The sequence below is a fragment of the Chenopodium quinoa genome, unplaced genomic scaffold (assembly GCF_001683475.1).
Source record: "Chenopodium quinoa cultivar QQ74 unplaced genomic scaffold, ASM168347v1, whole genome shotgun sequence".
NCBI classification, from domain to species: Eukaryota; Viridiplantae; Streptophyta; class Magnoliopsida; order Caryophyllales; family Amaranthaceae; genus Chenopodium; species Chenopodium quinoa.
The window spans coordinates 227,149-249,158 of NW_018744367.1; the positions used below are offsets into that span (position 1 = coordinate 227,149).

Consider the following 22,010-nt stretch of genomic DNA (forward strand, 5'->3'; position numbering starts at 1 on the left):
GCGCAGACTGTCTTAGAAGTCTGAAGTAGAGGCCGACTCTGACAGTCGGTCATTCTTCTTCTGCTCGAGCAGTAGCCGAGCATCTGTGTATGTTTTCTTCGACCCGTCCGCCTGAATATGACGAACGGGTTTCCTCTTTCCTGGAGTAGGAAAGCGGTACTTTGTGAAATCAAGGGCAGGCGGCTCCCACTTCCTAGAGTTGGGATGAGGGGTCGCCTCTCGCCCTTGAACAGGCTTCCTCTTCCCTGAAGAGGAAGGTTTTTTAGCCGACTGCTCCTTGGCCAGAGCAGGCGTTTTTCTGTTGAGCAACTCTTGAATCTCTCCCTTGAAGCCCCTCATGAAGGTCATGAGTTCGTTCCTTGTAATGGGAGCAGACCCATCAGCCGGCTGTTGCTGAACAGGCGGTGCGCCGACTGGGTCACTGAGTCCAGTTTGAAGATCTTCCCGTTCTCTCCTTTCGGTATGACGGGTGCGCCGGGCCCTTAGGGTCCCCTCTGAAGCTGTATGAGCTTCAACTTCAAATTCTTCTTCAGTATCATGGTCCGACTGAACTTGAGGGTCATCCAGGGGACGCCTCTCTTCAAGAGTCGGTACAGACGTGGATGCCATCTCAAAAGTACTCTCCCCACAAACGACGCCAAAATGTTTCGGGGTTTTTTTGATGTCCTACGGGAGAGTTACAATTCCGAGACGGGAACCGGACGCCTGTACCTGCAAAACAAACGGATGCTCCGGATGATTGGAGATCCGCCTCCAACGGTCAAGTTAGTACTTGATTAAGGAGTAATTAATGCGAAAATAAATGTAATTTGGTCTCTCTAGGTGAGAGTGTTTTATGTGCGTAATCCCCCTTAATGAGGATTAATGGGCATATTTATAGCCGTGGGATGCGTGCCAGTACTAGGTTTAGGTTAAACCTAAGACTGACTGGGCTTCCCACCAAGATTGGGCCTTGTTGGCTGATTTACCTATTTGGCATGATGGACACGTGTCGCATCACAATTGGTCCATGGAGGACGTATCTCTTGATGACACGTGGCAGGCTCCTATTGGCCTACGTAAAGGACACGTGGCGAAACCTGGCTGGTCCACGTGTCGGATGCTGATTGGTGGATAAAAATCCCCTAATCAGGTTAAATCCAAACTTACGGCTGAACACTTCTTAGTGAAGATTATTAGGGTGAGGGGGTATTTATACCCTCTCATAAAAGAGATTAAAAATCCTTAATAAAACATAAATTTTATCAAAATAATATATATGTATATATAAAAATTCTAATTTTATATTTTATCAAATCGTAAAATATACGGGTATTACAATCTACCCTCCCTCCTTAAAACAAGTTTCATCCCCAAAACTTAAAATAGAAAAATTACGGGTATTACAATCTACCCACCTTAAAACAAGTTTCGTCCCGAAACTTAAAAAGAATAACTTACTCGTAAATTTGAGAGAAAGTAAAACCAAACCAAACTTTTCTTTATAAAATATATATAGATGGAGTATAGAATTATTAGGGGTATTACACATATAATCTAGAGCTGCAAGCTAAGCTCCAATTTTGGCCTAAATCGATTGATTCAATTAAGCCAACGACCAAGGTTTCTTGAACTTGTTGGTAATAATGCTGATAGATGGAGATGGTCAGTGAGTTTGAATGGTGAAGATCGAGAGCAACCAAAGAAAGGAAAGAAAAACAGGGTTGATTTTGGGGGTTTTCATAGAAAGAGGGAAAGAATAGGCGGTTTTGTGGTGTACCGGTAGTTGTGGGGGGACGAGGAGGAACGACTGATGATGGGGGAGGGGCAGCCGGAGTCAGTGGTAGGGGGAAGCCTAGGCGCCGCCGCTGGCAGTAGAGGGGGAGAGGGGACTATGGGAGGGAGGTGGCCGGGGGGAGGGGTGTTTAAAATACTAATTAAATTAAAATTAATTCAGTTAAACTTAACAACCACTTGACGGTTTATAGTAGATAGGGTTACAGAAGTGAAAACGTTAAGAGTGCGAGGCTACCATTGATTAATTGTTATACGAAGTGGCTACTAATGAAAACACGCAAAAGATTACCAATGAAAATTTTCCAAAATTATAAAAAGTTGATAATTTAAAAATATATATCGTGACAAATCTACGAAGAACCCGACTATATTTTTCTAAAAAAACCCGAGGAAGTTATTAATAGCGCATTGGTTGCTTGTACCATTAAAAGTTACTCGTATTAATCGAAAACAAGTGATTTTATGTGTGGCGTAACATCTGAAGCGGCCAAGACACAATCAAGACCTGTTTTTGAATTTGGGAGTGAAATCCTCAAGGTCGCGCCAGACTTCTTCATCGTTATTCTTGAAGCTTAGGGCTTCCAAAATCTCAAATTTGGTGCTTGAATTCTTGCATTTTGCTGGAAATGCTGCTGCTGATAAACCCTTGCAAATTCTGAATTTCCCCCTTTTAAAAAAAAATCAATGGCGGGTATACTGAAGCAGCTTCGCAGTTCATTCACTGTAACGCCACATAAAGTTTCAGTGTGTATTCTTGTTCAAATCTATGCAACTCCTGGTCCATTCTTTCTTCCTGAGCCTTTTTCTTCTGTTTCACATCACAATTCCTTCGGTTTGTTTTTGGTTGCTTTGATTAAGGTACAGTTACTACTCCTCAATATTTCAATATTTTTAATTTTTTTGTGATTTTTTGATTTGGGTTGTTGTTGATTCATTTTTTTGTGGTTACCCTTTAATTTGATTGTTCTTAGGGTAATGATAATGAAGCTAAAATGTAAATTTTTTTTTGTAATCATAATTGGGAACTGTGACCTTCCAACCTTTTAACTTTTGATTTGGTAATTTGATTTGGGATGTGTTTAGTTCATATTAGTTGGCTACCCGTTAATTTGATTGGTCTTGTGATGATGTTAGTGAGGATAATTTGTCGAAATTCTGACTGTAATTGTAATTGAGGACTAAGTCTTGTAATCTATTGATTGCCGAGGAGCCGAGTTCGGTGTTGTTAGTGTAGAGTCAGATTATCAGTACATCTAATCGGATTGTTTAATTAAACTTATGAAGGAGTGTGTTATAAGTTTGTTTTAAATGTTACTCAGGATTTGTGTTAACCTTAATCTTTTGGATGGGGTTGTTATTGAAAGTTGAAATTCTTGAAAATTGTTTTAATTGCTGTCAAATGTGACTTTTTGTCACTGCATGTTAGGGAATGCAAGTGATTCTTTACTATTTGCTTCCCACAAGAGTTGGTTTCCTGTTCTATGTCGATGGAATGAAATTTATGATGGACAACTGATCTATCTTATAGGATTGCCAGCTCAATTTATGGGGTTTATTAATGAATTTTAAAGGTGATCAAAGAGGTTGAAGCTAATTCTCTAATGGTGACAGTGCCATAATTTTTCATTAAGCCTTCTTTAGTAAAATGTGCAAGAATAGAAGGCCGGAGAATTTAATGTAAGGAACTAAGATGGGCTGATGGGGATGCGCTTGAAACGGGCTTCATTTGTAGGCTTCAGGTTTGAGTTGTATTTAGGTTCTTGTTCTTGTTTTAATTTGAATCTTGTCCTTAATCTTGCATTTGTAACTTTTTCTATCTTAGAAGCTCCATTATTAGTTGGTGTCATGGTTGTGCTACCTTGGTTCTCTTGTCCATTTCCAAAGGTGTGTTATTGTAATTCTTTCAATTTGATGGCAGCAAGATATACCGTCTAATTTTCTCTATCTTGGATTGGCCATTGTTATATGTCATTAGTTCCTTTTTGTGTTCTGAATTTTTGTTTCTTAGGGTGTTGTTCAATTTATTACAAAAGACGTATTATCCTTCAGTGAAATCTCACATATTTTTTCTATATTATCTTATTAATTTTTGTGTGTTTATTTAGCATTGCCTTTTCATTTACATTGTCTTTGTCAATTTCCGGAGTTATCTCTATTTATTTTTTATACTCCGTGTGTTATTTCTCTTGTTTTTGGTCCAAATTTTCTTCAGCATACATATTAGCACTGAACATATTCTACTGATTGATGGCATCACAACTTTCTTTCAGTCTTATGATGATATAATGGAGCCAAAGCTAGATAAACTTCTATCTCAACTGCGGGAAATTGGTGGTATGCTAGACCAGAGATTAACTCACAGGCTATCATCATTGTCATCACCTGATGAGTTGTTTAATTTTTTCACTGAATTACAAGGTGAGTCCTTTTCATTTTATTATTAGCCATTTCTTAGCAAATTAACGTTTCTTTGTCAAAAGTCTAGTTAAAATTGGTTCTGTTTTGAATCATGAACCTGAAAATTTGTAAATTGATGCACTTCTTTTAGGCATTCTGGGGGGTCAAGACTCGAGTGTTCTAGAAGATGATCAGATTAGTCTGGACCCTAGCAGCAACCTTGGAATGTTTCTGCGTCGATGTATACTTACCTTCAATGAACTATCCTTTGAGGTAATAATTGATCTTTATTGGTTATCAAATTTGAGCAGCCAACATTAGAGATTTTATACAACTCTTCAGGAAAAATTGCAGAGAATGGCCTGATTATTATGCAGGTGCAGATGCCAGCGCAGCATTTCCGCATACTATAAAAAAACACCAATGATTATGTTGAATGCAAGTATTGACATGATGTCCATTGGCAGAAAAAGTTTTTGTTGGAGAGCTGACTTGTTTGCAATTATTAACAATATTTTTTTCCTTAAGACAATTAAGCTTTTTTCAGTTAAATGAAGTTTTAATACCACATTCATCTCCCATCCTCTGTACGTTGCTCCTTCTCCTTCCACCATGAAGCCAAAATCCACTAGTGACATCCTCTACCTCTTTGGATCAACATCTTTTAAAAAAATTAAGTCGAAGTTAATACATGATTAGTGTACAAATCCAAGAGGATGCAGTTAAAAAAACCGGAGGGAGTAATCTCAGATGGTTTAATACTCCGTATAAGATAATCTACTTTTTTCTCTTTAATCCTCTTTATGTGCTTTAATTATTCTAATTTTTATTGCAATTAATATTTGCGACATGACATGCTTATTTGGCACTCTGCATGCTCTTGGAAAGTTCCTCTTTATAAAGGTAGTAGACTAGACATTAGAAAACCAAATTTCATCTGTTTCTTTGCCTGTTTTCTTCCTGCTTCTCTATTGTCTCATGCTTGTTCTTTGTGCCTTTTGGTATTAAGAAATCATACTACTTTTTTTTTTTTCTCCCTCTTTGTTGATGGCTTGATGCTGTCTTTCTGTCTTGTGTGAACTACTGAAGTGATAGATGGCTTAAGGAAAATGCTTCTGAATAATGTATTGATAATTTCTTTTGCTGTACATTTTTGTTTATCATGCAGGGAATATGTCATCTGCTGTCAGATTTAGAATCATACTGTAAAGAAGTACTATCTGGTTCTCCTTCTTTTGATTTGACTCGATTAGATGGCTGTACTGATGAATCTGAGAGATTAGTGGAATATGAGAAGATGGACCTGGATAGTTTTGCTTTTCAGGAACCTACTGAAAAAGCTGAAACAAGTAATAGAGCTGGTAAAGGAATTTCATTCCATCTACATGTGCCAAAAGTCCTTGATGAGCTGGTTGAAGGTAAGTTTATTGTCTGCTTGTAGCAACACAAGTAGACGGGCTATGGTGGTTTTACCGGATTTTTTTTTTTTAATGCATCTCTGCTTCCAAAGTTCCAAGTGTTATAGGCAGCTAAATTAATCAATCAATCAAAATATCAGCTTCTATGAGATTTGTCTGACAGGATAGCTGCAATTCTATACATAGAAAGCACTAGAGCAGCAAATAGTTGTTCCATGTTGGATTTTCTTAGGTATCCTTCATGAAGAAATTGATGATCATTAATGGCGAGATGTCACAGTACTTGACAAAGCTGAGACTACTTCCAAAAGGGAAAAAATCCCTCTTTGACTTTGCTATTGCCTACCATTCTGTATCATTCTTTACATGTATTTGACCAGAACATTCTCCAAAATAGATATATAGAGCTAAAAGTATGGAAGTATGATTCTGAAACTTATCGTAATGAAATCAAACAACCTTTACACATTCTGTACCTACAAACAAGGGTGCAAATTTCTTCATCTACACTTAGGAGCCTCAACCAAAATTCAATTTCAAGCTCGAATGAGTACACCTCTCCCCGTAAAAGCTTTCTTTTTTCTTTTACTTTTCCTTTTCTTTTTTGTTTGGAGAGGGGGTGGAGGGAGTGGGATGTGGAGGGATGTGGAGACAGATAAAGAATAGGGGCGTTTCTGAATCAGACAAAAACTCTGTGTCCGAGACTTCAAGTACTTTGTGAACACCTATTGGGTTTACGCCTTGTCTAAATGCATTGCTTTCAATATACCTGCATAAACACATCACAAAGCAAATGGTTACAGCCTTACAGGTTCCCTATAATACACTATGTAGTTTCTATGATTCAAAAGGTTTAGAGAACCCACATTTCTTTCAAGAATGAGTGCTTATAGAATGCATCAGGAATTCTCCCACTAAAGTGATTGTGATCCAAGTACCTGAAAATTACAGAGCTTGATAAATGATACAATGCGTAGCCATATGATCTCGAGTATAATTTTGTCAGCATGCCAAAAAGTCGATCTAGAATTTGAACTCTTCTTCCAATTCCCTCTTCCCCAAATGACCAAACTTGAAAGTACTAGGAGTCCTTAAGCTTAAAAGCACACTAGAAGACAGACAAAATTGGTTTTGGAATCCTGAATTAGGGGTGTACAATGATCATTCTTATAAATCATGTAAAGATTATCAACACCAAAGATTTCTTTTCTATATTTTTAAACTAGGGACCAATAACAGATTGCAGTTATTTCAATGCATTAAATTATAGAGAATTCAGCTGCTCAAATTTCACTGTATACAGGCAGTTAGAGTTGAGACTTACAGATATGTCAATCTAGGAAGACGAGCAAGGGCAGATGGAATTATTCCAGTCATTTTGTTGTATGACAGATGCAAACCATAAATGTCTCATACGATTCAAGAGAAAGAAAAATAACTTGCTTAAGAGAGTAAACTGTACAACTTGTCAAAAAAAAAAAGGGGGTTTGGGTTTGGGGGGGGGGGGTTACTTACAAGATCTCCAAGTTCGTTAAATTTGCTAGCTGAGCCGGAATTCCTCCAGTCAAATAGTTATTATTCAGATAGCTAGACATCTTTTCTATTATTTATGTAAGCTATTTTAAGAGATGAAACACGACCTTTGCAGGGGAATCTCTTGCTTTTTCAAAACCTATTTACTCTATGTGCTGCTTTCTTTCTCAATTCCTTAATTAACTTGTTTGTGCCTTCTTATAAGTTGCCATGATGACTGTGTATTACCTATAAGTAACTACTGAGGAATATGTATTACGAGCTTTGTTTTAAAATTTATTGACGACAATAGAAACTTTGTTTATCTTGCTTAGAAAATGCTTTGTTTTAGGCTTAGTTTTCCTGCCATAGCAATCCAGAAAAGTGAATTTCTTTTAAAGCATTTTTGTAAAATAATTGACTTTGTGGGAAGTCGCAGTTGTAAGTTTGAGTTGTTGATTTGTCATTGACATTGTAGGATTTGTAACTGGTTGCATAGAGGCTTCTTTTAAAATTATTCTTGTCAATAGCTAATTTGAAAAGAAGACATCTAAATTTGTTAAATTGTGACTTAGAAAGTTGGTGTTTTAAGTGTAGGTGTTGAGGTTTCTGCGGCCGTGAAGCATAGTGCCAAAGCCAAAGAATTAAGCCCATTTATGCTCCCAGAAACTGATGCACTGGATACAGATGATGACAATGCTGGTAAATTTTTGCGTTCAAATTGGCAAGTTCATGGATACTTGCTACAAAAAGCTGATGAAATTGAAAAGTATGCATTTTTTGATGTTTAATTTCATTTTGATTCATTTATGTTGTTTCTTAAAATCTGAGAGGTATGCATGTTCCAGGCACGGAAGTTCTTTTCCTCTGAATACTCTAGAATCTGATCTGAAGCAACTCCATAAATTGGCTCCTGAATTACATCGTGTAAGTATTAGTATACTGATCTTTTCCTGGTGGAGGGGACAGCTATTTTTTTGGTAATATTGCCTTGTCAGGTGTAAGTTGTATCACAAAGATTGGTTTTAAGCTATAATATTATCCGTTTCCTTAAACAGGTCCATTTTTTGCGCTATTTAAATATGCTGCATCATGATGATTATTCTGGTGCTTTGGAGAATCTCCATCGTTATTTTGATCATAGGTGAGCATTGAAAGGCATATTTGGCATCACTCTATCCTGTTAAATATTCACCTTGAGTCTTTTTGTTAGCTTTCTTTGTTGGGATAGCTATGTTTTCTTGCTTGAACCTACTATAATGACTGCACTTGTTTTTTGGGTATATTTCGTCAAGAGATCAACATTGTAATTATGATTGAAAAAATTATGGAAATTATAGTATAGCTATTCCTTTGTCCCTAAATAAAAGTCTCATTTGCCTGTTGCACATGTTTTCAGGATGGTGAATGAAAAAATAAAATAGTGGAGTTTAGTTGATTAAAGGTGAATATAAAACACATATCATGGGGTTTGGTTGATTAAAAGAGAATAAAAAAAAGTAGGGTTTGGTTGATTAAAAGCAAATTAAAAAAAAGAAGATTTTAGTTGATTAAATTTGGATAAATAATAGATATAGATGAGATGAGACTTTATTTGTGGACAACATATTTGGGTGAAATAGGAATTTTTATCTGGGGACGGAGGGAGTAAGTTGGTAATTTTAGTCAAATATATCTTCATATGCTTAAAGGATGAACCTGGTGTGCTTAAAAACATAGCCACGTAGGTGTGTAGAAAGAACACTTGGGACGTGATGCTACCTAGTTTCCGGTACATTGCATTAAAAAGTTTGGCTCTTGTATATGAATTTTAGGTTTTACAAGTTTGTGAGGTTTCTTGTAATTACAGTGCTTTCATACAGAAAGCTAAACAAATGAGAACAGATTTCAATGTTGGTTTGAAATTTTAAGACACAAAACTTGGTTTGAATTGAAAATGAAAGACAAGAAAAGCAAGTAGCTTTATAAATTTAAGTGGAGAAGGTTGATGCATCTTTGAACCATTAAATTGCTGTTTAAAGCTTATTCATTGTGTACAATTTTAAAAAATTGAAAAATTGCTTCTTTTTGGTGTGATGTAGAAAGGGTTAGAGGATATTATATCCTTATCTAATATAAGAGTACTAGTGTATAGTCTTACTAAAATCCAGAAGGCTCCCCTCCTAGTCCACCACCTAGTGGGGTAAAGAGGAGCATGTTGGAAAAGGAAAAGAATATGTGGAATGGTACTGTGTACTGCTGATGAAGGGTAGTGACAAAATGCATTTTGTTCCCAAACTTTCTTTTATATGATAACACCTTGCTGGAATTCCAATAGTTATACTCATCAAAAAAGCCGAATAGAAGATAGAATAAAAATAGTAAAAGGAAAGAGGGAATAGGCAAAATTGAATTCTGTATTTACCAAAAAAAAAAAAAAAAAAAAAAAAAAAGAAAATAATATTTCTGTATTACCTCTAGTCCCTTTGTCAGTATGAGCTGCTGAAGTTTTTTAGTTTTATGTTTGAGAAAAAAGTGCTTTAGCAACTATGTAAGTATATCAGTTACAATTTTTAGATCCTTCAAGTAATAGTTGAATAATCTTAATCCCTTGCAAGAAGAATGGCTTCACCATTATCAGCTCTACATAAATTTTCTGGTGGATCTTGTAAATACTGTATTTAGTCTTATGACTTGAAAAGATGTTGTGATTTGTTTCTGCAAGACCGTCAACATACACATCTCCACCTAGCCAACAATTTGTGTGAAATCTTATAATTTGACACCTTACTGATTACGTAGCCTTTATAATTAGCTGCTGCAGTATTCATGTGTATGATATGTTCTTATATTTCGTTTTGTTTTCGGTTGGTTTTATGGTGGAGGGGGGGGGGAGTTGGTTTTTCTTGGCAAAGTGCTGAAGATTTCTCAATTAAATGCACCAACAAATTAAGATGATGAAGTTCTGCATTTGATGATTAGCTTAGTGTCAATTTTCTGATTTTCTTTTAGATATATATACCTTTGCATGTTTTATTGAGTTCCTATCGAAAGTAGGAAGGGCACCTCCTGGGTGATGTTGAGTGGAATCCTTTGTCCCCTTGATACCGTACTTCGAATGAAAGGAGCTTGTACATGATATGAGGACTAAAATGCATCATATTTGCACCTTCCAAGATTCTTGTGTAGCTGATGCTAAAACGCATCAAGCTCACTCCTTTTCTTCAATTTTCGATAGCTTAATAACACTGCCATCAATTTTACACATGAAGGATACTAGGTTTTTGTCAGTTTTATCTTTTATGAAAGAATTCTCGGCTAGAATTCGTGCTTTTGCTAGTTGCTGATGTAAATCATAAATGTTAATATGATTGTTTTTTCTATTGTAGCCTACTTTCCATATTACTCTGTTAATATATGCATATTTTACCTTACTAATTTTCTCCACTCCCACCATGCTAAAATGCCAATGTGTCACGGTCTGAGTGTTTTGACACTGGATCAGGCGACACGATCTTGCCATTTGGTGGTAAGGACATTAGCCTAGTGTGGAAACGGGGTTTGAGAGCACAAAGCAACACAAGTGGGCGTTAGGATCTTAAGGGGCGCTCTTGTGGGTGATCAGGGCTTGTGATGGCCGAATAAATTTGGCGGGCACAAGCGGGACCTAATCACGAGTTTCTTATAGTGTCTAGTGAGTATAATGTGCTACTATGCATGCAAAACACAATATCTATAAAGGTGTAACAACAACGCAAGCATAAGAAAGCAAAGCAACACCTGATAGAAGGCCTTTGGATTCATTAATCACTTGCTCTCTAAAGAGCTTTAGTTTGCATTTACAAGATTCTCCCATTGAACGCTGGATGGGTTGACAGTAATGCAATAATTGCATCTAAGGCCTAGAAAACTTATACTAAAGCCTATAAAAGCATCCAAAACATGGAAAGGAGGTTGGATTCTAACATAATGGCTAATATCTGTTCATCAGTACAATCCTTTTAAATGTGTAAGAGTCCTGCTAGGACCTGTTATCAAGGTTGATATCTCTTAAAGTTTGTGCTTCTCTTGTCTCTTTGTCCCTGTAACAGTAAATAAAAATATTCTAGTATTTTATAGGAAAGTTCCTTTGGGTCTTGTACAAGTGAGCTGACATTATATGTATGGAACTGAAGTGCAGGGATGGAAGGTTTTGATCTTTCTTCATCTTCCACTGAAAGCAACTGCTTTGGGAAATATGAGATTGCATTGTTATGTTGTGGAATGATGCATGTTCACTTTGGCCATCCTAAATTAGCTCTAGAAGTATGTACACCTGAACACATGTTTTTTACCTAACATTGTTTTAGGGAAGATTTTTTTGCTTACTTGTTCTTGTTAATGTTCAGGCTTTAACAGAAGCAGTCCGTGCTTCTCAGCAGGTAAAGGGGCACTTTTTATCTAAGTTACTTTTGTAAAATAATATGTGCTAATTTCATTGCGCTTCTAGGCCTGCATATGCTAGCCAATTGGCTTTTCTTTGTCCTCTATTCTCACTTATCTACAAAAATTTTTGGGCTTTCTTGAGGTGCATTTTTAATAAAGATAAAATAAGCTTTCATTAGACAATATAAAGTACCTGTTAGATGTCAAAACTTCCTTTCTACTTTTCTAGACATTTAAACCACAAGGATAATTGTAATTCTAAAATCGCTGCAAGTTTGTAAGGATCTATTGTCTAATCAATTAATTCCACTTTATACTTAACCAACTTATTAGTTGCGTTTTTTCTTTGGAAATGTTGGATTGCTCTCTAACTAAATACTCTACAAAATGCTTATAAAACATTAGTGCCTAAGTAAAATCTTTTCCCTATCATCCTAAAACACCAATAGCTGATTAGGGATGTTTGAATTCTCTCTTATATATAAAGAAATTATATACTAAAAAAAGAAAAAATCAAAATGGGGGAGCACTGGTACCCAGAAATTAAGCAGACACTAAAACAGTGCTTATAGCTATCTGTGTGTTAACAAGTGATATTCCAGAGGTGTCTTGGGATCATGTGGACTAGTAGATGCTAAACACATTTCTCTCCAACCAATTTAACGTCTTGGTAAGAAGAAAGCTGATTGCTACACCTTTTGCCTCTTATTCCTCAAGAAGTCCACTAATGGGAGTCATAGCTTGTTGCTCATGCAAATCTACTCTTGCATTTCTTGAGCATATCATGTAACTCATTTACAATGGCGACAACTCTCTTTTTAAATTTTCTGTCATGAATATTAATTGGGCTAACAACCCTTCTGTTTCCTTGCAGCACAGCAATGATGCTTGCCTTGCTTATACATTGACAGTTATATGCAACTTGCTGTCTGAATTTGGTATAACAAGTGCTTCAAGGATACTTGGATCATCTTACTCACCTATGACTAGTATTGGTTCTTCTTTAACCATCCATCAACAGTTATATGTTCTATTACGAAGAGCTCTTGCTAGATCGGAAGGTCTAAAGCTGACACCATTAGTGTCTGCGAACCATCTAGCAATGGCAAAATTTGACCTGATGGTAAGAATTTTGAATGATTTGTATTAATCGTGCTCTTCTATGTGATTCCTGGTTTCCTTCTCTGGCTGGTCGCTGGTGACTTGGGTTTTTATTCCCCCATATATGGCGTTCTTTGTTTAAGTTAAACATATACTCCCTCCCATACAAAGTGTGTAACATGTTAGCCAATTTCCTTTCATTCAAAATGTTAGTCATTCCTTAATAATAACGCTACATCACATGTTTTATTTAAAATCTAGTTATTTTTTTTAATACTAATGCAATATATGCTGCTTAACAGCATGATTACCTTTTGCAAATTCAACCAAATTGATGGATTCTTTACATGTGTGATAGTTGCAAAATTTACAATTTTGTATGAATTAGAGAGAGTATTCAGCGTTTTAGTTTGGTACTATCTTTTTCATGTGTTTCTTTGATCTGTATTTTATTCACCATTATACTTGTCTAAATTAACATACAAAATAATTTAGTTGAAATCTTTCTTAAATTGACCTAAATCCTTGATTATCAATGCCATATACAAAGGTAGCCCGTGTAGAGAAACATAAACTAACTGCTATGAAAGGGCAAGAAATGAACGGACTTCCAAATCTTCGATGTTCTGATTGACATATTAGCAAGAATGTGCTAAACATAATGTATCTAGCGGAGGAAAAAGGATGTGATTTAGAAAGATAATATGGTATCATATTAAATTAGGTTGAGCTTTTTACCCATTGTTGCTTTATTTCTCACAACTGACAATTTGGCATTAAGCTAGAACCTTTTGCATTCTGTTGAGCTGAAAAGCTAACAGTCTATGCCTTCATAGAATAAGTTGTAACTGTGATTTCAGTTTGAACTTGAAAACTCTTATTATTTACAAGGGTACCTAGGCATGGGTCTTTCTTGTTCTTTTGTCATTGTGTGTGAGCCGGGCTGCATATTCCTGGAGCATATTCCTGGAGGTTCATGAGAAGTACACTCAGTTTTAGAATGCCCTTCTTGGACTAGAAAAGACTCTGCAGTTGCAGGGATCTAGATTAGTTGGTGGTTGAACAGGTGAGCTATACACATGCAATATTCTTAGAGCCCTCCTTTGCTGTCTTTAGTCTTTGTACACACTTTGTAAGCGTCTTTTTATCTCAACAATTTGATTTTTTTTTTTTTTTTTTTTTTTTTTTTTTTTTTTTTTTTGTGTGTGTGTGTGTGTGTGTGTGTGTGTGTAAAATAACATAAGGAAATAGAAATATGTTCTAATTTTCTTATCTAGCTGACCCTCCTATGTTGATATTAGCTATGCTATTGCTCTCAAGTTTTTGAAGGAAAAGCTTATCTATCTTCCTCCTTGATTTACACATCACACTTTCTTTTTTTCAATTGAAGAATACCGTTTAAGTAATAGCATGAGTTAGTTATTTAGATAAAAGGGGCTTCAGTGTAGATAAGAGCTGGGGTAGAGGTCTCAAAACTCTCATTATCTTGAAGGAAGAGCTCATGTATTGTCCTCTCCCTTGACTTGCCTCAGGTGTGAAGAGGTATTGTAGTCTTGTGTTTCCCAAGTTATTGTCTGCATTACTTGGAGAAAGATGCTAAATAAATGTGCCATATCTAGATGGAGAAGAGAAATTGCAGATAACGTATAAATGGTAAATGAGTAACTGTTGCCCAGAAATAAGAATTTCATGTCCCATTGTGAACAAACTAAATGAAGTGCAACTAGTTTGGGGTCCTTCCATACTCTTGCTACTAGTATCTAAATTAATGTTGGGGTAGTTCATTCTAAAGTACAGTCCTAGCTTTACTGAACCATGAGTGAGGCATCTCACTTTTCTGCTCTATTGCTCTATAATTTCTGTTTTGAGTTAATGATTTTTTCCAATCCAATTGTAGATTTGAATGTTGTTAATTAACTATTTATTTTGCAAATTTACTTAGGTGCTGTATTTGTAATATATGTGCAGCATGTCCAAAGATCTATGCTATCTTTTGGTCCCAAAGCATCTGTTAGCCTTAGAACACGTCCAGCTGATGTTTTTCAGGTATCATGCTAAATTCCCGTTACTTTTGCTTTTCAATTTTCCATTTGGTATTACAAAGTTTTACACTTTCTTCTCATGCTATTATATACAGGAACTGAGGCTAAGCTCCCATGTGGTCGGTGAATTTAGTAATGAAGCCTCTGCAGTGTCTCGTGATGGTGATTTTGCTACAACATGGCTGAAGAACCCACTTAAGCCAATGGGTCCTCTAATGATAAACTCAGAATATGGTTCAGGAAGTGATTGTAGTACATTTGAGTTTTGTGCTCAACAAAGCTCAATTCCTAAATCTGTGCTACAACAACTTGGTTCCTCATTCTTACTTCGCACCACAGCATGGGAGATGTATGGCAGGTGAGGGTTAATGATGTCACTCTGTGTAGGCTATTGTGTTTTATTTCTCCACTCATTTAGTTTGGTTTTTCTTCCCCAAGCCTATGATTCTATTTTTGTTTGTTATTTATATTTGTTTTTATTTTTATTGCTGTTATTATTATTGTTTGACCTGTCTTTTATCTGTTTTCTCAATTTGTGCTGTTAGCAACTCACTTGCCAGGATAAATGCCCTTATTTATGCCACTTGCTTTGCTGATGCTTCAAGGTAATATGTTCATTTTCCCCTCAAGCTGGTTATACTAATTTCATGTAGGCAAATATATAGTATAAAGCTGTTTGTTGTTTATTAACAATTTCCCTTTGGCTGCATCAGCTTGGATAATCTTGCCTTAGCCTGTGTGAAGCTTGTCCAACAACTTGCTGCTTATAAAGGCTACAGGGGTAATGTTACATATAGTAGCTCTCAGTTGAATATTTAGAAGTACTCTTGAGTCTTGACTATAGTATACGTGTGCTGTCTTCCGATTTGGAGCATCATTTTATTTTCCTGATGGCTGTTCATATAGTAATCTTTGTTGTTGATTAAAATACCGTTACTTTTCAAAAGATATAACAGTCATCATAATAACTTTTGCTGTATATTTTATGCAGAAGCATATGTTGCATTCAGAATAGTTGAGAAGAAGTTCCATGTCATTTCAAAATCAAGAGTCTTACTATTGAAGCTTCAGCTTCTCCATGAACATGCCTTGCATAGGTTTTTCTTCTTTGTGGCATGCGTCCTTGTGATTTAGAGTGATACTTTGTTTTCTTAGTTGCTACACTTTTACACTTGCTAATGTGCAATTTTGATCATTAATATCTTTAATTCTCAATTTGTAACAAACTAATAATTACAGATGGTTGATCATATAAGAATACATATATTTATAATCCAACAATATTTTTGTAGAAATTTTTATGATCAAAGTACCCCCTCTGTCCCAAAATAGTTCAAACACTTTTCTTTTTCCATTCGTCCCTAATTTGTTTGAACACTTTCGAATTAACATAGGCCCTTCTAATATTTTGATACATCTCCTTTTCCACTATAAAAAATTTAGGGCCCCGCTTTTTTTCACATCCAATAAACAAATATACCATCTCTACTCTTTTATGTTCTAGTCACTTACTATAGATACACAATATAATGAATTGTTGTAGAATTTGAGTGGGTGTAAGATAAATTAAGAGAGAATGCATAAAGGTGGGGTTGTGTTAAAACAAGGTGAATAAAGTAAGAGAGAGTATGGAAAATCGTAATTATTGTGAGGTTGAAGTGGTAAGATGGTAAAAGGGGTATGCCATAAATAGAATAAAACAAAGTGAGTAGAACATAAAAGAACGGCTTAGAATGGTAAGTCAGCAGAACACAAAAGAACTGAGGGAGTACTTTATTATCCTCTTATCACATCTACTTTTTAAATATCCACTTTCCTATTAAATAATACTTCATCTGTTTTTATTTAGTTGCAACAAATCTATTTTCCACCCTTGCCAATGCACAACTTCAACCATTAATTTTTAAAAAATATGCATTAAGATGAGTCTAACAAGATCCCGCATGATTGTGTTTTTACTTAAACATAATCACCAAGGATAGCTAAAGTAAAATTTGTGAATAGTGCAAAAAATGGAAGCATTGCAACTTAATAAGTACAGAGGAAGTAATTGGTACCATTTCAATACCTTATCACCTAAAACTCTATGCCCAGAGAAGTATTTTGAATATTTTGGTAAAAAAACAATTTATAAACATTAACAGTTGAATAAATCTGAAAAGAGCTTTTTAGCTAGTAATTTAGCTAGCCTCACTTTTATTGGGTCCCTTATACAGAGGACATTTGAAGCTTGCTCAGCAAGTATGTGATGAACTTGGTGCATTGGCTTCCCCTGTGATTGGTGTTGATGTAGATATCAAGACTGAAGCAAGCCTTCGCCGAGCTCGAACATTGTTAGCAGCAAAACAATTTAGCCAGGTCAAAACTCACTTTCTTCCTTCCATAGTTCTATTTACTTGGCTTGTTGTAATGTGGTGTTTGGTAATTTATGTCTTGATCTTTGTCAAACATTCTGCTGAGTATCCCCGCTTGTAATAAATCCTCTACTACTACAAAACTTATCATTGTCATCTTTGTGTAATAATACTTTGTCATGGAGTAGATGGTTTAGGTACATCGTAAGGTCAGAGGTGATGGATCTTACACCGTTTGACATTTTAGCATTAGATAGTAGTATTGGATTGGATCTTTAGACCTCATATAACTAAGTTTAGAGTGTTCGTTACTCTTAATTTTTTATAAATGTATTCAATTATCACTTATCATATACATGGGCATTTTGGTGCCTACAAAGTAATAACGCTGTCATTGCCGTGTTTAAGTAAGAAATTTGTTGATGGTATTAATATAACTGGAAGGCAAGGATCCAAGAGTTATCTATGATTTTTAAGGTAGGTGTTTTAACCTCCGTGGAAGAGGGGTGTGGATACTGGCTGCATTGTGTGGTTTCATGGTCTAACTCTTGCAATTACCAAATTGTGGTTTTAAAAACAGATAAGGACAAAAATGTCCAGTAGGAAAAGTAAATCCTTCCATTCTATTTATTTTGCACTCCTCTGTATGGTTGTCTATGGAGAACCAAATTTCATATACTAGAACATTATGCTCCATGTTTAATTTGGTTTGAGCTGTGAATCAGACATTCATATCTACGTTTGTGTTTCGCCATTTATTAGGGGCACTTGGAGCTTAGGAAGAGGAGATTTGGAGGAAATAGGAGGGGAGGGAGAGTAAGAGATTGGTTTTCTGTTTGCATGATTTGGAGAGAAAGGAATGGAGAGACAGAGAGAAGGGGGGGGGGGATCCAATTTTCTCGAGTAAATTCAATTCTTCAACTGTTAAAATGATAATGCTAGCTTTTTACTCCTCCCTCATCTTTCCCTTCCTTTTTAATTGTTACCCAAACTAAGTTTAGATGTCATGCTTGCAGGCAGCACAGGTTGCACAATCTCTTTTTTGCACTTGCTACAAGTTCAATTTGCAAGTTGAAAATGCAACAGTTCTGCTGTTGCTTGCTGAAATCCACAAGGTAGCAAATACATTTTGAAGCTATTCGTGTTATTTTTATATCTATTACATAGAATTGTATTGTATGCATATTTGTTGTTGTGATTGGCCAGCATTGTTTATGTTGTTAGGATTTAGGAAGTATAGGAACCCTTAAAACCTCTATGTGTGGCAATCATATAATTGGGCCTAGAAGTGTGACCTATACCTCTTGTCCTCTTTGATGTCTGCTCTTGTCAAAATTATTTATGCTGTTTGGATCTCCTTCCCGCCCTCTTAAAGGTAGAAATCCCGCTCTTTAGCCTGATTGAAAAAATAAGGAAAGAAGAATAGGCGATGCTAATTGAAGCTTTCTGCTGGTGTTCTGGTGTAGATGTTTTACAGAAGGCTGGGTAGCTTGATTCTATTTTGCTTTATGTTAAGTTATATTGGAGGTTTTGGTATATAGTGATGGATAAGAAGTCTTTTGATCTTTGGCAGGGAAGGTAGATTGTAAGTCTCATCTACATGTATATATTGTGTTGGTGGATGGTATCTTCTGCTTTGATGCTAGGTTATTACTCTCCCATCTTATCAGTTTTGGCAGTCAATCATCTGAGTTGGTTGTTTGTCCATGGGAGACTCGGAGAAGTATTGGTTTCATGAATGGTTTTCATTTTGTTTAGCCTGAGGTGATAGTGTCTCCTTTGTAGTTTACAGATGATATTGTTACTTTCTTGTGTAATTTTCACACGCTTCATTATGTTTATTGGGTCAATTTTGATTCTTAGGTTTAATTTCTCTAAGTTTGTTATCACTGATGGGTTTTCTTCTTTGTTGGGGTTTTGTCACTAAGTTTGGTATTGCCAATATTATGTTTTTTGAATGGCTCTTTGGTCTTAGGATTAATTTATTTTAGTATCACCCCTCCTTGCATGTCCTATGTCTGCTCTAATAATAAGTACTTTATCTGTAAGAAGGAAATTGATTGATAACTTTTGCTGTCACAGAAATCAGGAAATGCTACCCTAGGCCTCCCGTATGCATTGGCTTGTATACTGTTTTGTCAGTCTTTTAACTTGGACCTTCTGAAAGCATCTGCAACCCTCACACTGGCTGAGTTATGGCTCTCGTTTGGACCAACTGAAGCACATAGAGCACTGTCACTCCTTCATGGAATTTTCCCGATGATTCTTGGCCATGGAGGTTTGGAGCTCCGTGCACGGGCACATATTATAGAAGCTAAATGTCATCTCTCTGATGCAAGTTATTCAGGTGTTACCTATTTCTCTGCCAGTTTGTCTTTTTGACTTGCTAAGATCCTTGTTCTCCTGTGAAAATTGTGCACAGTAAATGAAACAAGTGCAGACGTCACATTCCATGAAAATGCATTTGCATGCTAAAATTGGTAGATTAAAATGAGAGGGTGCCTAGAAAGAGAACACTTTAGGGTTATTTATTTTTTATTTCTATTTTTAAATTTTTTGAAAAGAACACTTTAGTTGATGGTTCTTGAAATCTGTGGCAGTTTGGGCTAGCTGGCTGGTTTATATTTTGTTATGGTAGATTTTGCTAAGCTGGCTTCACACCTCTTGCGAAAGTTATAATGAATACGTTGATAGAAAATTAGTTGCCTTGCTGGTTATGGCTGCAGCACTAAGACCTGTCGCCTGTTTATGACTACTAGAAACCAGAGGACCCTTTTGTTTCCCAGGTTGGATGAATCTTAGTTTGTCATAGAGATAAAATAGACGATTATGCTGTACTCCAGGAAATGAATTACCTCTATCCAGTACAACTTTGTCTCTATTGCACTTGTCAACTGTGCTGCTTGACCTGTATCTAGATGTTACTAATTATGGGTTTGGATCTCTTGTTAGTGAGTCAAACACCAGAGGCAGTGCTCAACTCTTTGAAGGAAGCCTGTGAAGAGCTTGAACTTTTGGAGGTGAGTAATCTTACACTTCATTCAAGTTTTCACTCTGAAGCATGCCATTTTAAGTATCCACATCTCATATTGATTGGAAAACTTGTAATGTGTTTTTTATTTGTTAACTGCAGTATCATGAGTTGGCTGCGGAGGCTTACTATCTGATGGCTATGGTATATGACAAATTAGGCTCCTTACAAGAGAGGGAGATGGCCGCAGCCTCCTTCAAGGATCACTCTGCTGCTTTAAAAAATCCTCAAGATTCCGAGGATGACACTTCAAACAATATGTAGACAAAGTACAAATGCTACCCTTGCTTTTTACTTTTTCCAAGGATTGACCTCTTCTAGCTTGCAGATGTTGGGGGGATTTAGCTCAGGGCCAAATGGTGGCCAAGCCTCTTCTCTAATGGGAAGGACAAGCCAAGGCATACCAACCACCTGACCTCCAACAAGGCAACATATGACAGTCGACAAATGCCTGCGTGATAATGTACAAAACTAGTTGTATTGCAGAAGCAGTTCTAACCATCTTCACAATTTACAGTAGGCTTCTGGGTGGTTCTGCTAGAAATGGGAAGCATAGAGATTTTTGTAGTTAGCTTGGTGAAAATCCTTCCATTGTGATGTATACAGTATGTTCAATGTTCAGTAAGATGTAATATCTGATATGTCGTTGCAGAAATTTCATGTAATTGAAATTTCATGTCAAATGGCCTTTATGTGATCGGCATTCTAACTTTCAAAAACATCCGACCAAGATTACAAATTCACACAAGAATTTACAAGAGCAAACATACTGATCATGTCAGTTTTAAATATCACGTAAATGCACCATGAAACAACATTTATAATTTTATATAAAACCCCATATTACACTACATGTGCCTCTATGCATACATACAAGCATACAGCAGCCCATCTTCACACAACGTTAATGTAACTAGCGTTTGTGCTATGTTCCGGGGTCTATCTTGGCTGCTACCATCATAAAGATACCATGGTCGTGACTCATGAGCACATTGATGTTGTCCATGTTCATATTTTCAGGCTGCCGAAAGTGTCTCATGAACCTCCCATGACTACGCTCGATGTGATGCCTCCTATTAAAAGCATTTTCCCACTCCTTGAATTTATCTCAAATATGTTTGTTGTGCTGAATTTGAACCTTCACTAGAACTTTCCGCACCCCTGTAAACATTATTGATATTATTACTACAAAACCCAACTATTTTAGATAGAAGAGATCTTGCTAAGTAGCAAGATGATGAATATATAGAACACAATCCTATAGCACACCCTATTGCTAGGGTTTCTTCTTTTGCTTTCATTTTCTTAACCTGACTAATTCTTATGTTTTTTCTACTTTTAAAGAGAATAAGGCACCACTCAAAACAAAATTGTATGACATGTCGTGACATACAACTATGAGAGGGATAGGGATGAACTAGGAAAAATGATAGTACACGCCGAACAACCTTTTCTTTTCTCGGAAAGTGACGCATTCAACACCTACATTAACAAAGCACTACAACCCCAACATAAAAGAATCTCTAGGAAAACCGTTCGTTCCGCCGCAATGAAAAATTTCCTAGAGTACAAAGTCCGGTTACAAGCCGAATTGAGTAACCTTAACTGTAGAGTATCTTTAACAGCCGATTCTTGGGATAGTAGTTATAAATATCACTATTTATGTGTGACTTGCCATTGGGTAGATGATCAATGGATGTTACAAAAAAGAATAATACATTTCAAAATGCTGGAATACCCACACACCGACATTAACATTGCTCACCATTTAATGCAAGCAATAGACGAATACAACCTTCGAGATAAAATGATGTCTATGACTTTTGATAATGCAACCTCTATGACATACACAGCTAATCTTATCAAACAAAACTTAACCGATGTACTATTAGACGGTGAAGCTCTTCATACTAGATGTGTTTGCCATGTACTTAACTTATGTGTACAGGATGGAGTTCGGGCAATTGGCCCATAC

At 36.2% G+C, this 22,010-nt stretch overlaps 1 protein-coding gene across 2 annotated transcripts; it reads left to right on the top strand.

Annotated features, from left to right (window-relative positions):
• The first annotated feature begins 2,198 nt into the window (after positions 1–2,198).
• Positions 2,199–20,754, top strand: LOC110696462 (anaphase-promoting complex subunit 5-like). Of its 2 annotated transcripts, none has more exons than XM_021873753.1 (20): positions 2,199–2,634; positions 4,047–4,194; positions 4,325–4,446; positions 5,342–5,591; positions 7,701–7,872; positions 7,952–8,030; positions 8,162–8,247; positions 11,258–11,387; positions 11,471–11,503; positions 12,382–12,630; positions 14,577–14,654; positions 14,746–15,008; positions 15,196–15,255; positions 15,364–15,431; positions 15,642–15,747; positions 16,867–17,008; positions 18,021–18,119; positions 19,087–19,351; positions 19,957–20,024; positions 20,138–20,754. In XM_021873753.1, exons 1-20 carry the CDS (start codon positions 2,461–2,463, stop codon positions 20,297–20,299), a joined length of 2,754 nt encoding a protein of 917 aa, XP_021729445.1. In that variant the 5' UTR covers positions 2,199–2,460; the 3' UTR covers positions 20,300–20,754. The 2 variants fall into 2 exon arrangements, with proteins under 2 accessions (XP_021729445.1, XP_021729446.1); XM_021873754.1 differs by lacking the exon at positions 2,199–2,634 and adding an exon at positions 2,663–3,515.
• The last annotated feature ends 1,256 nt before the right edge of the window (positions 20,755–22,010 follow it).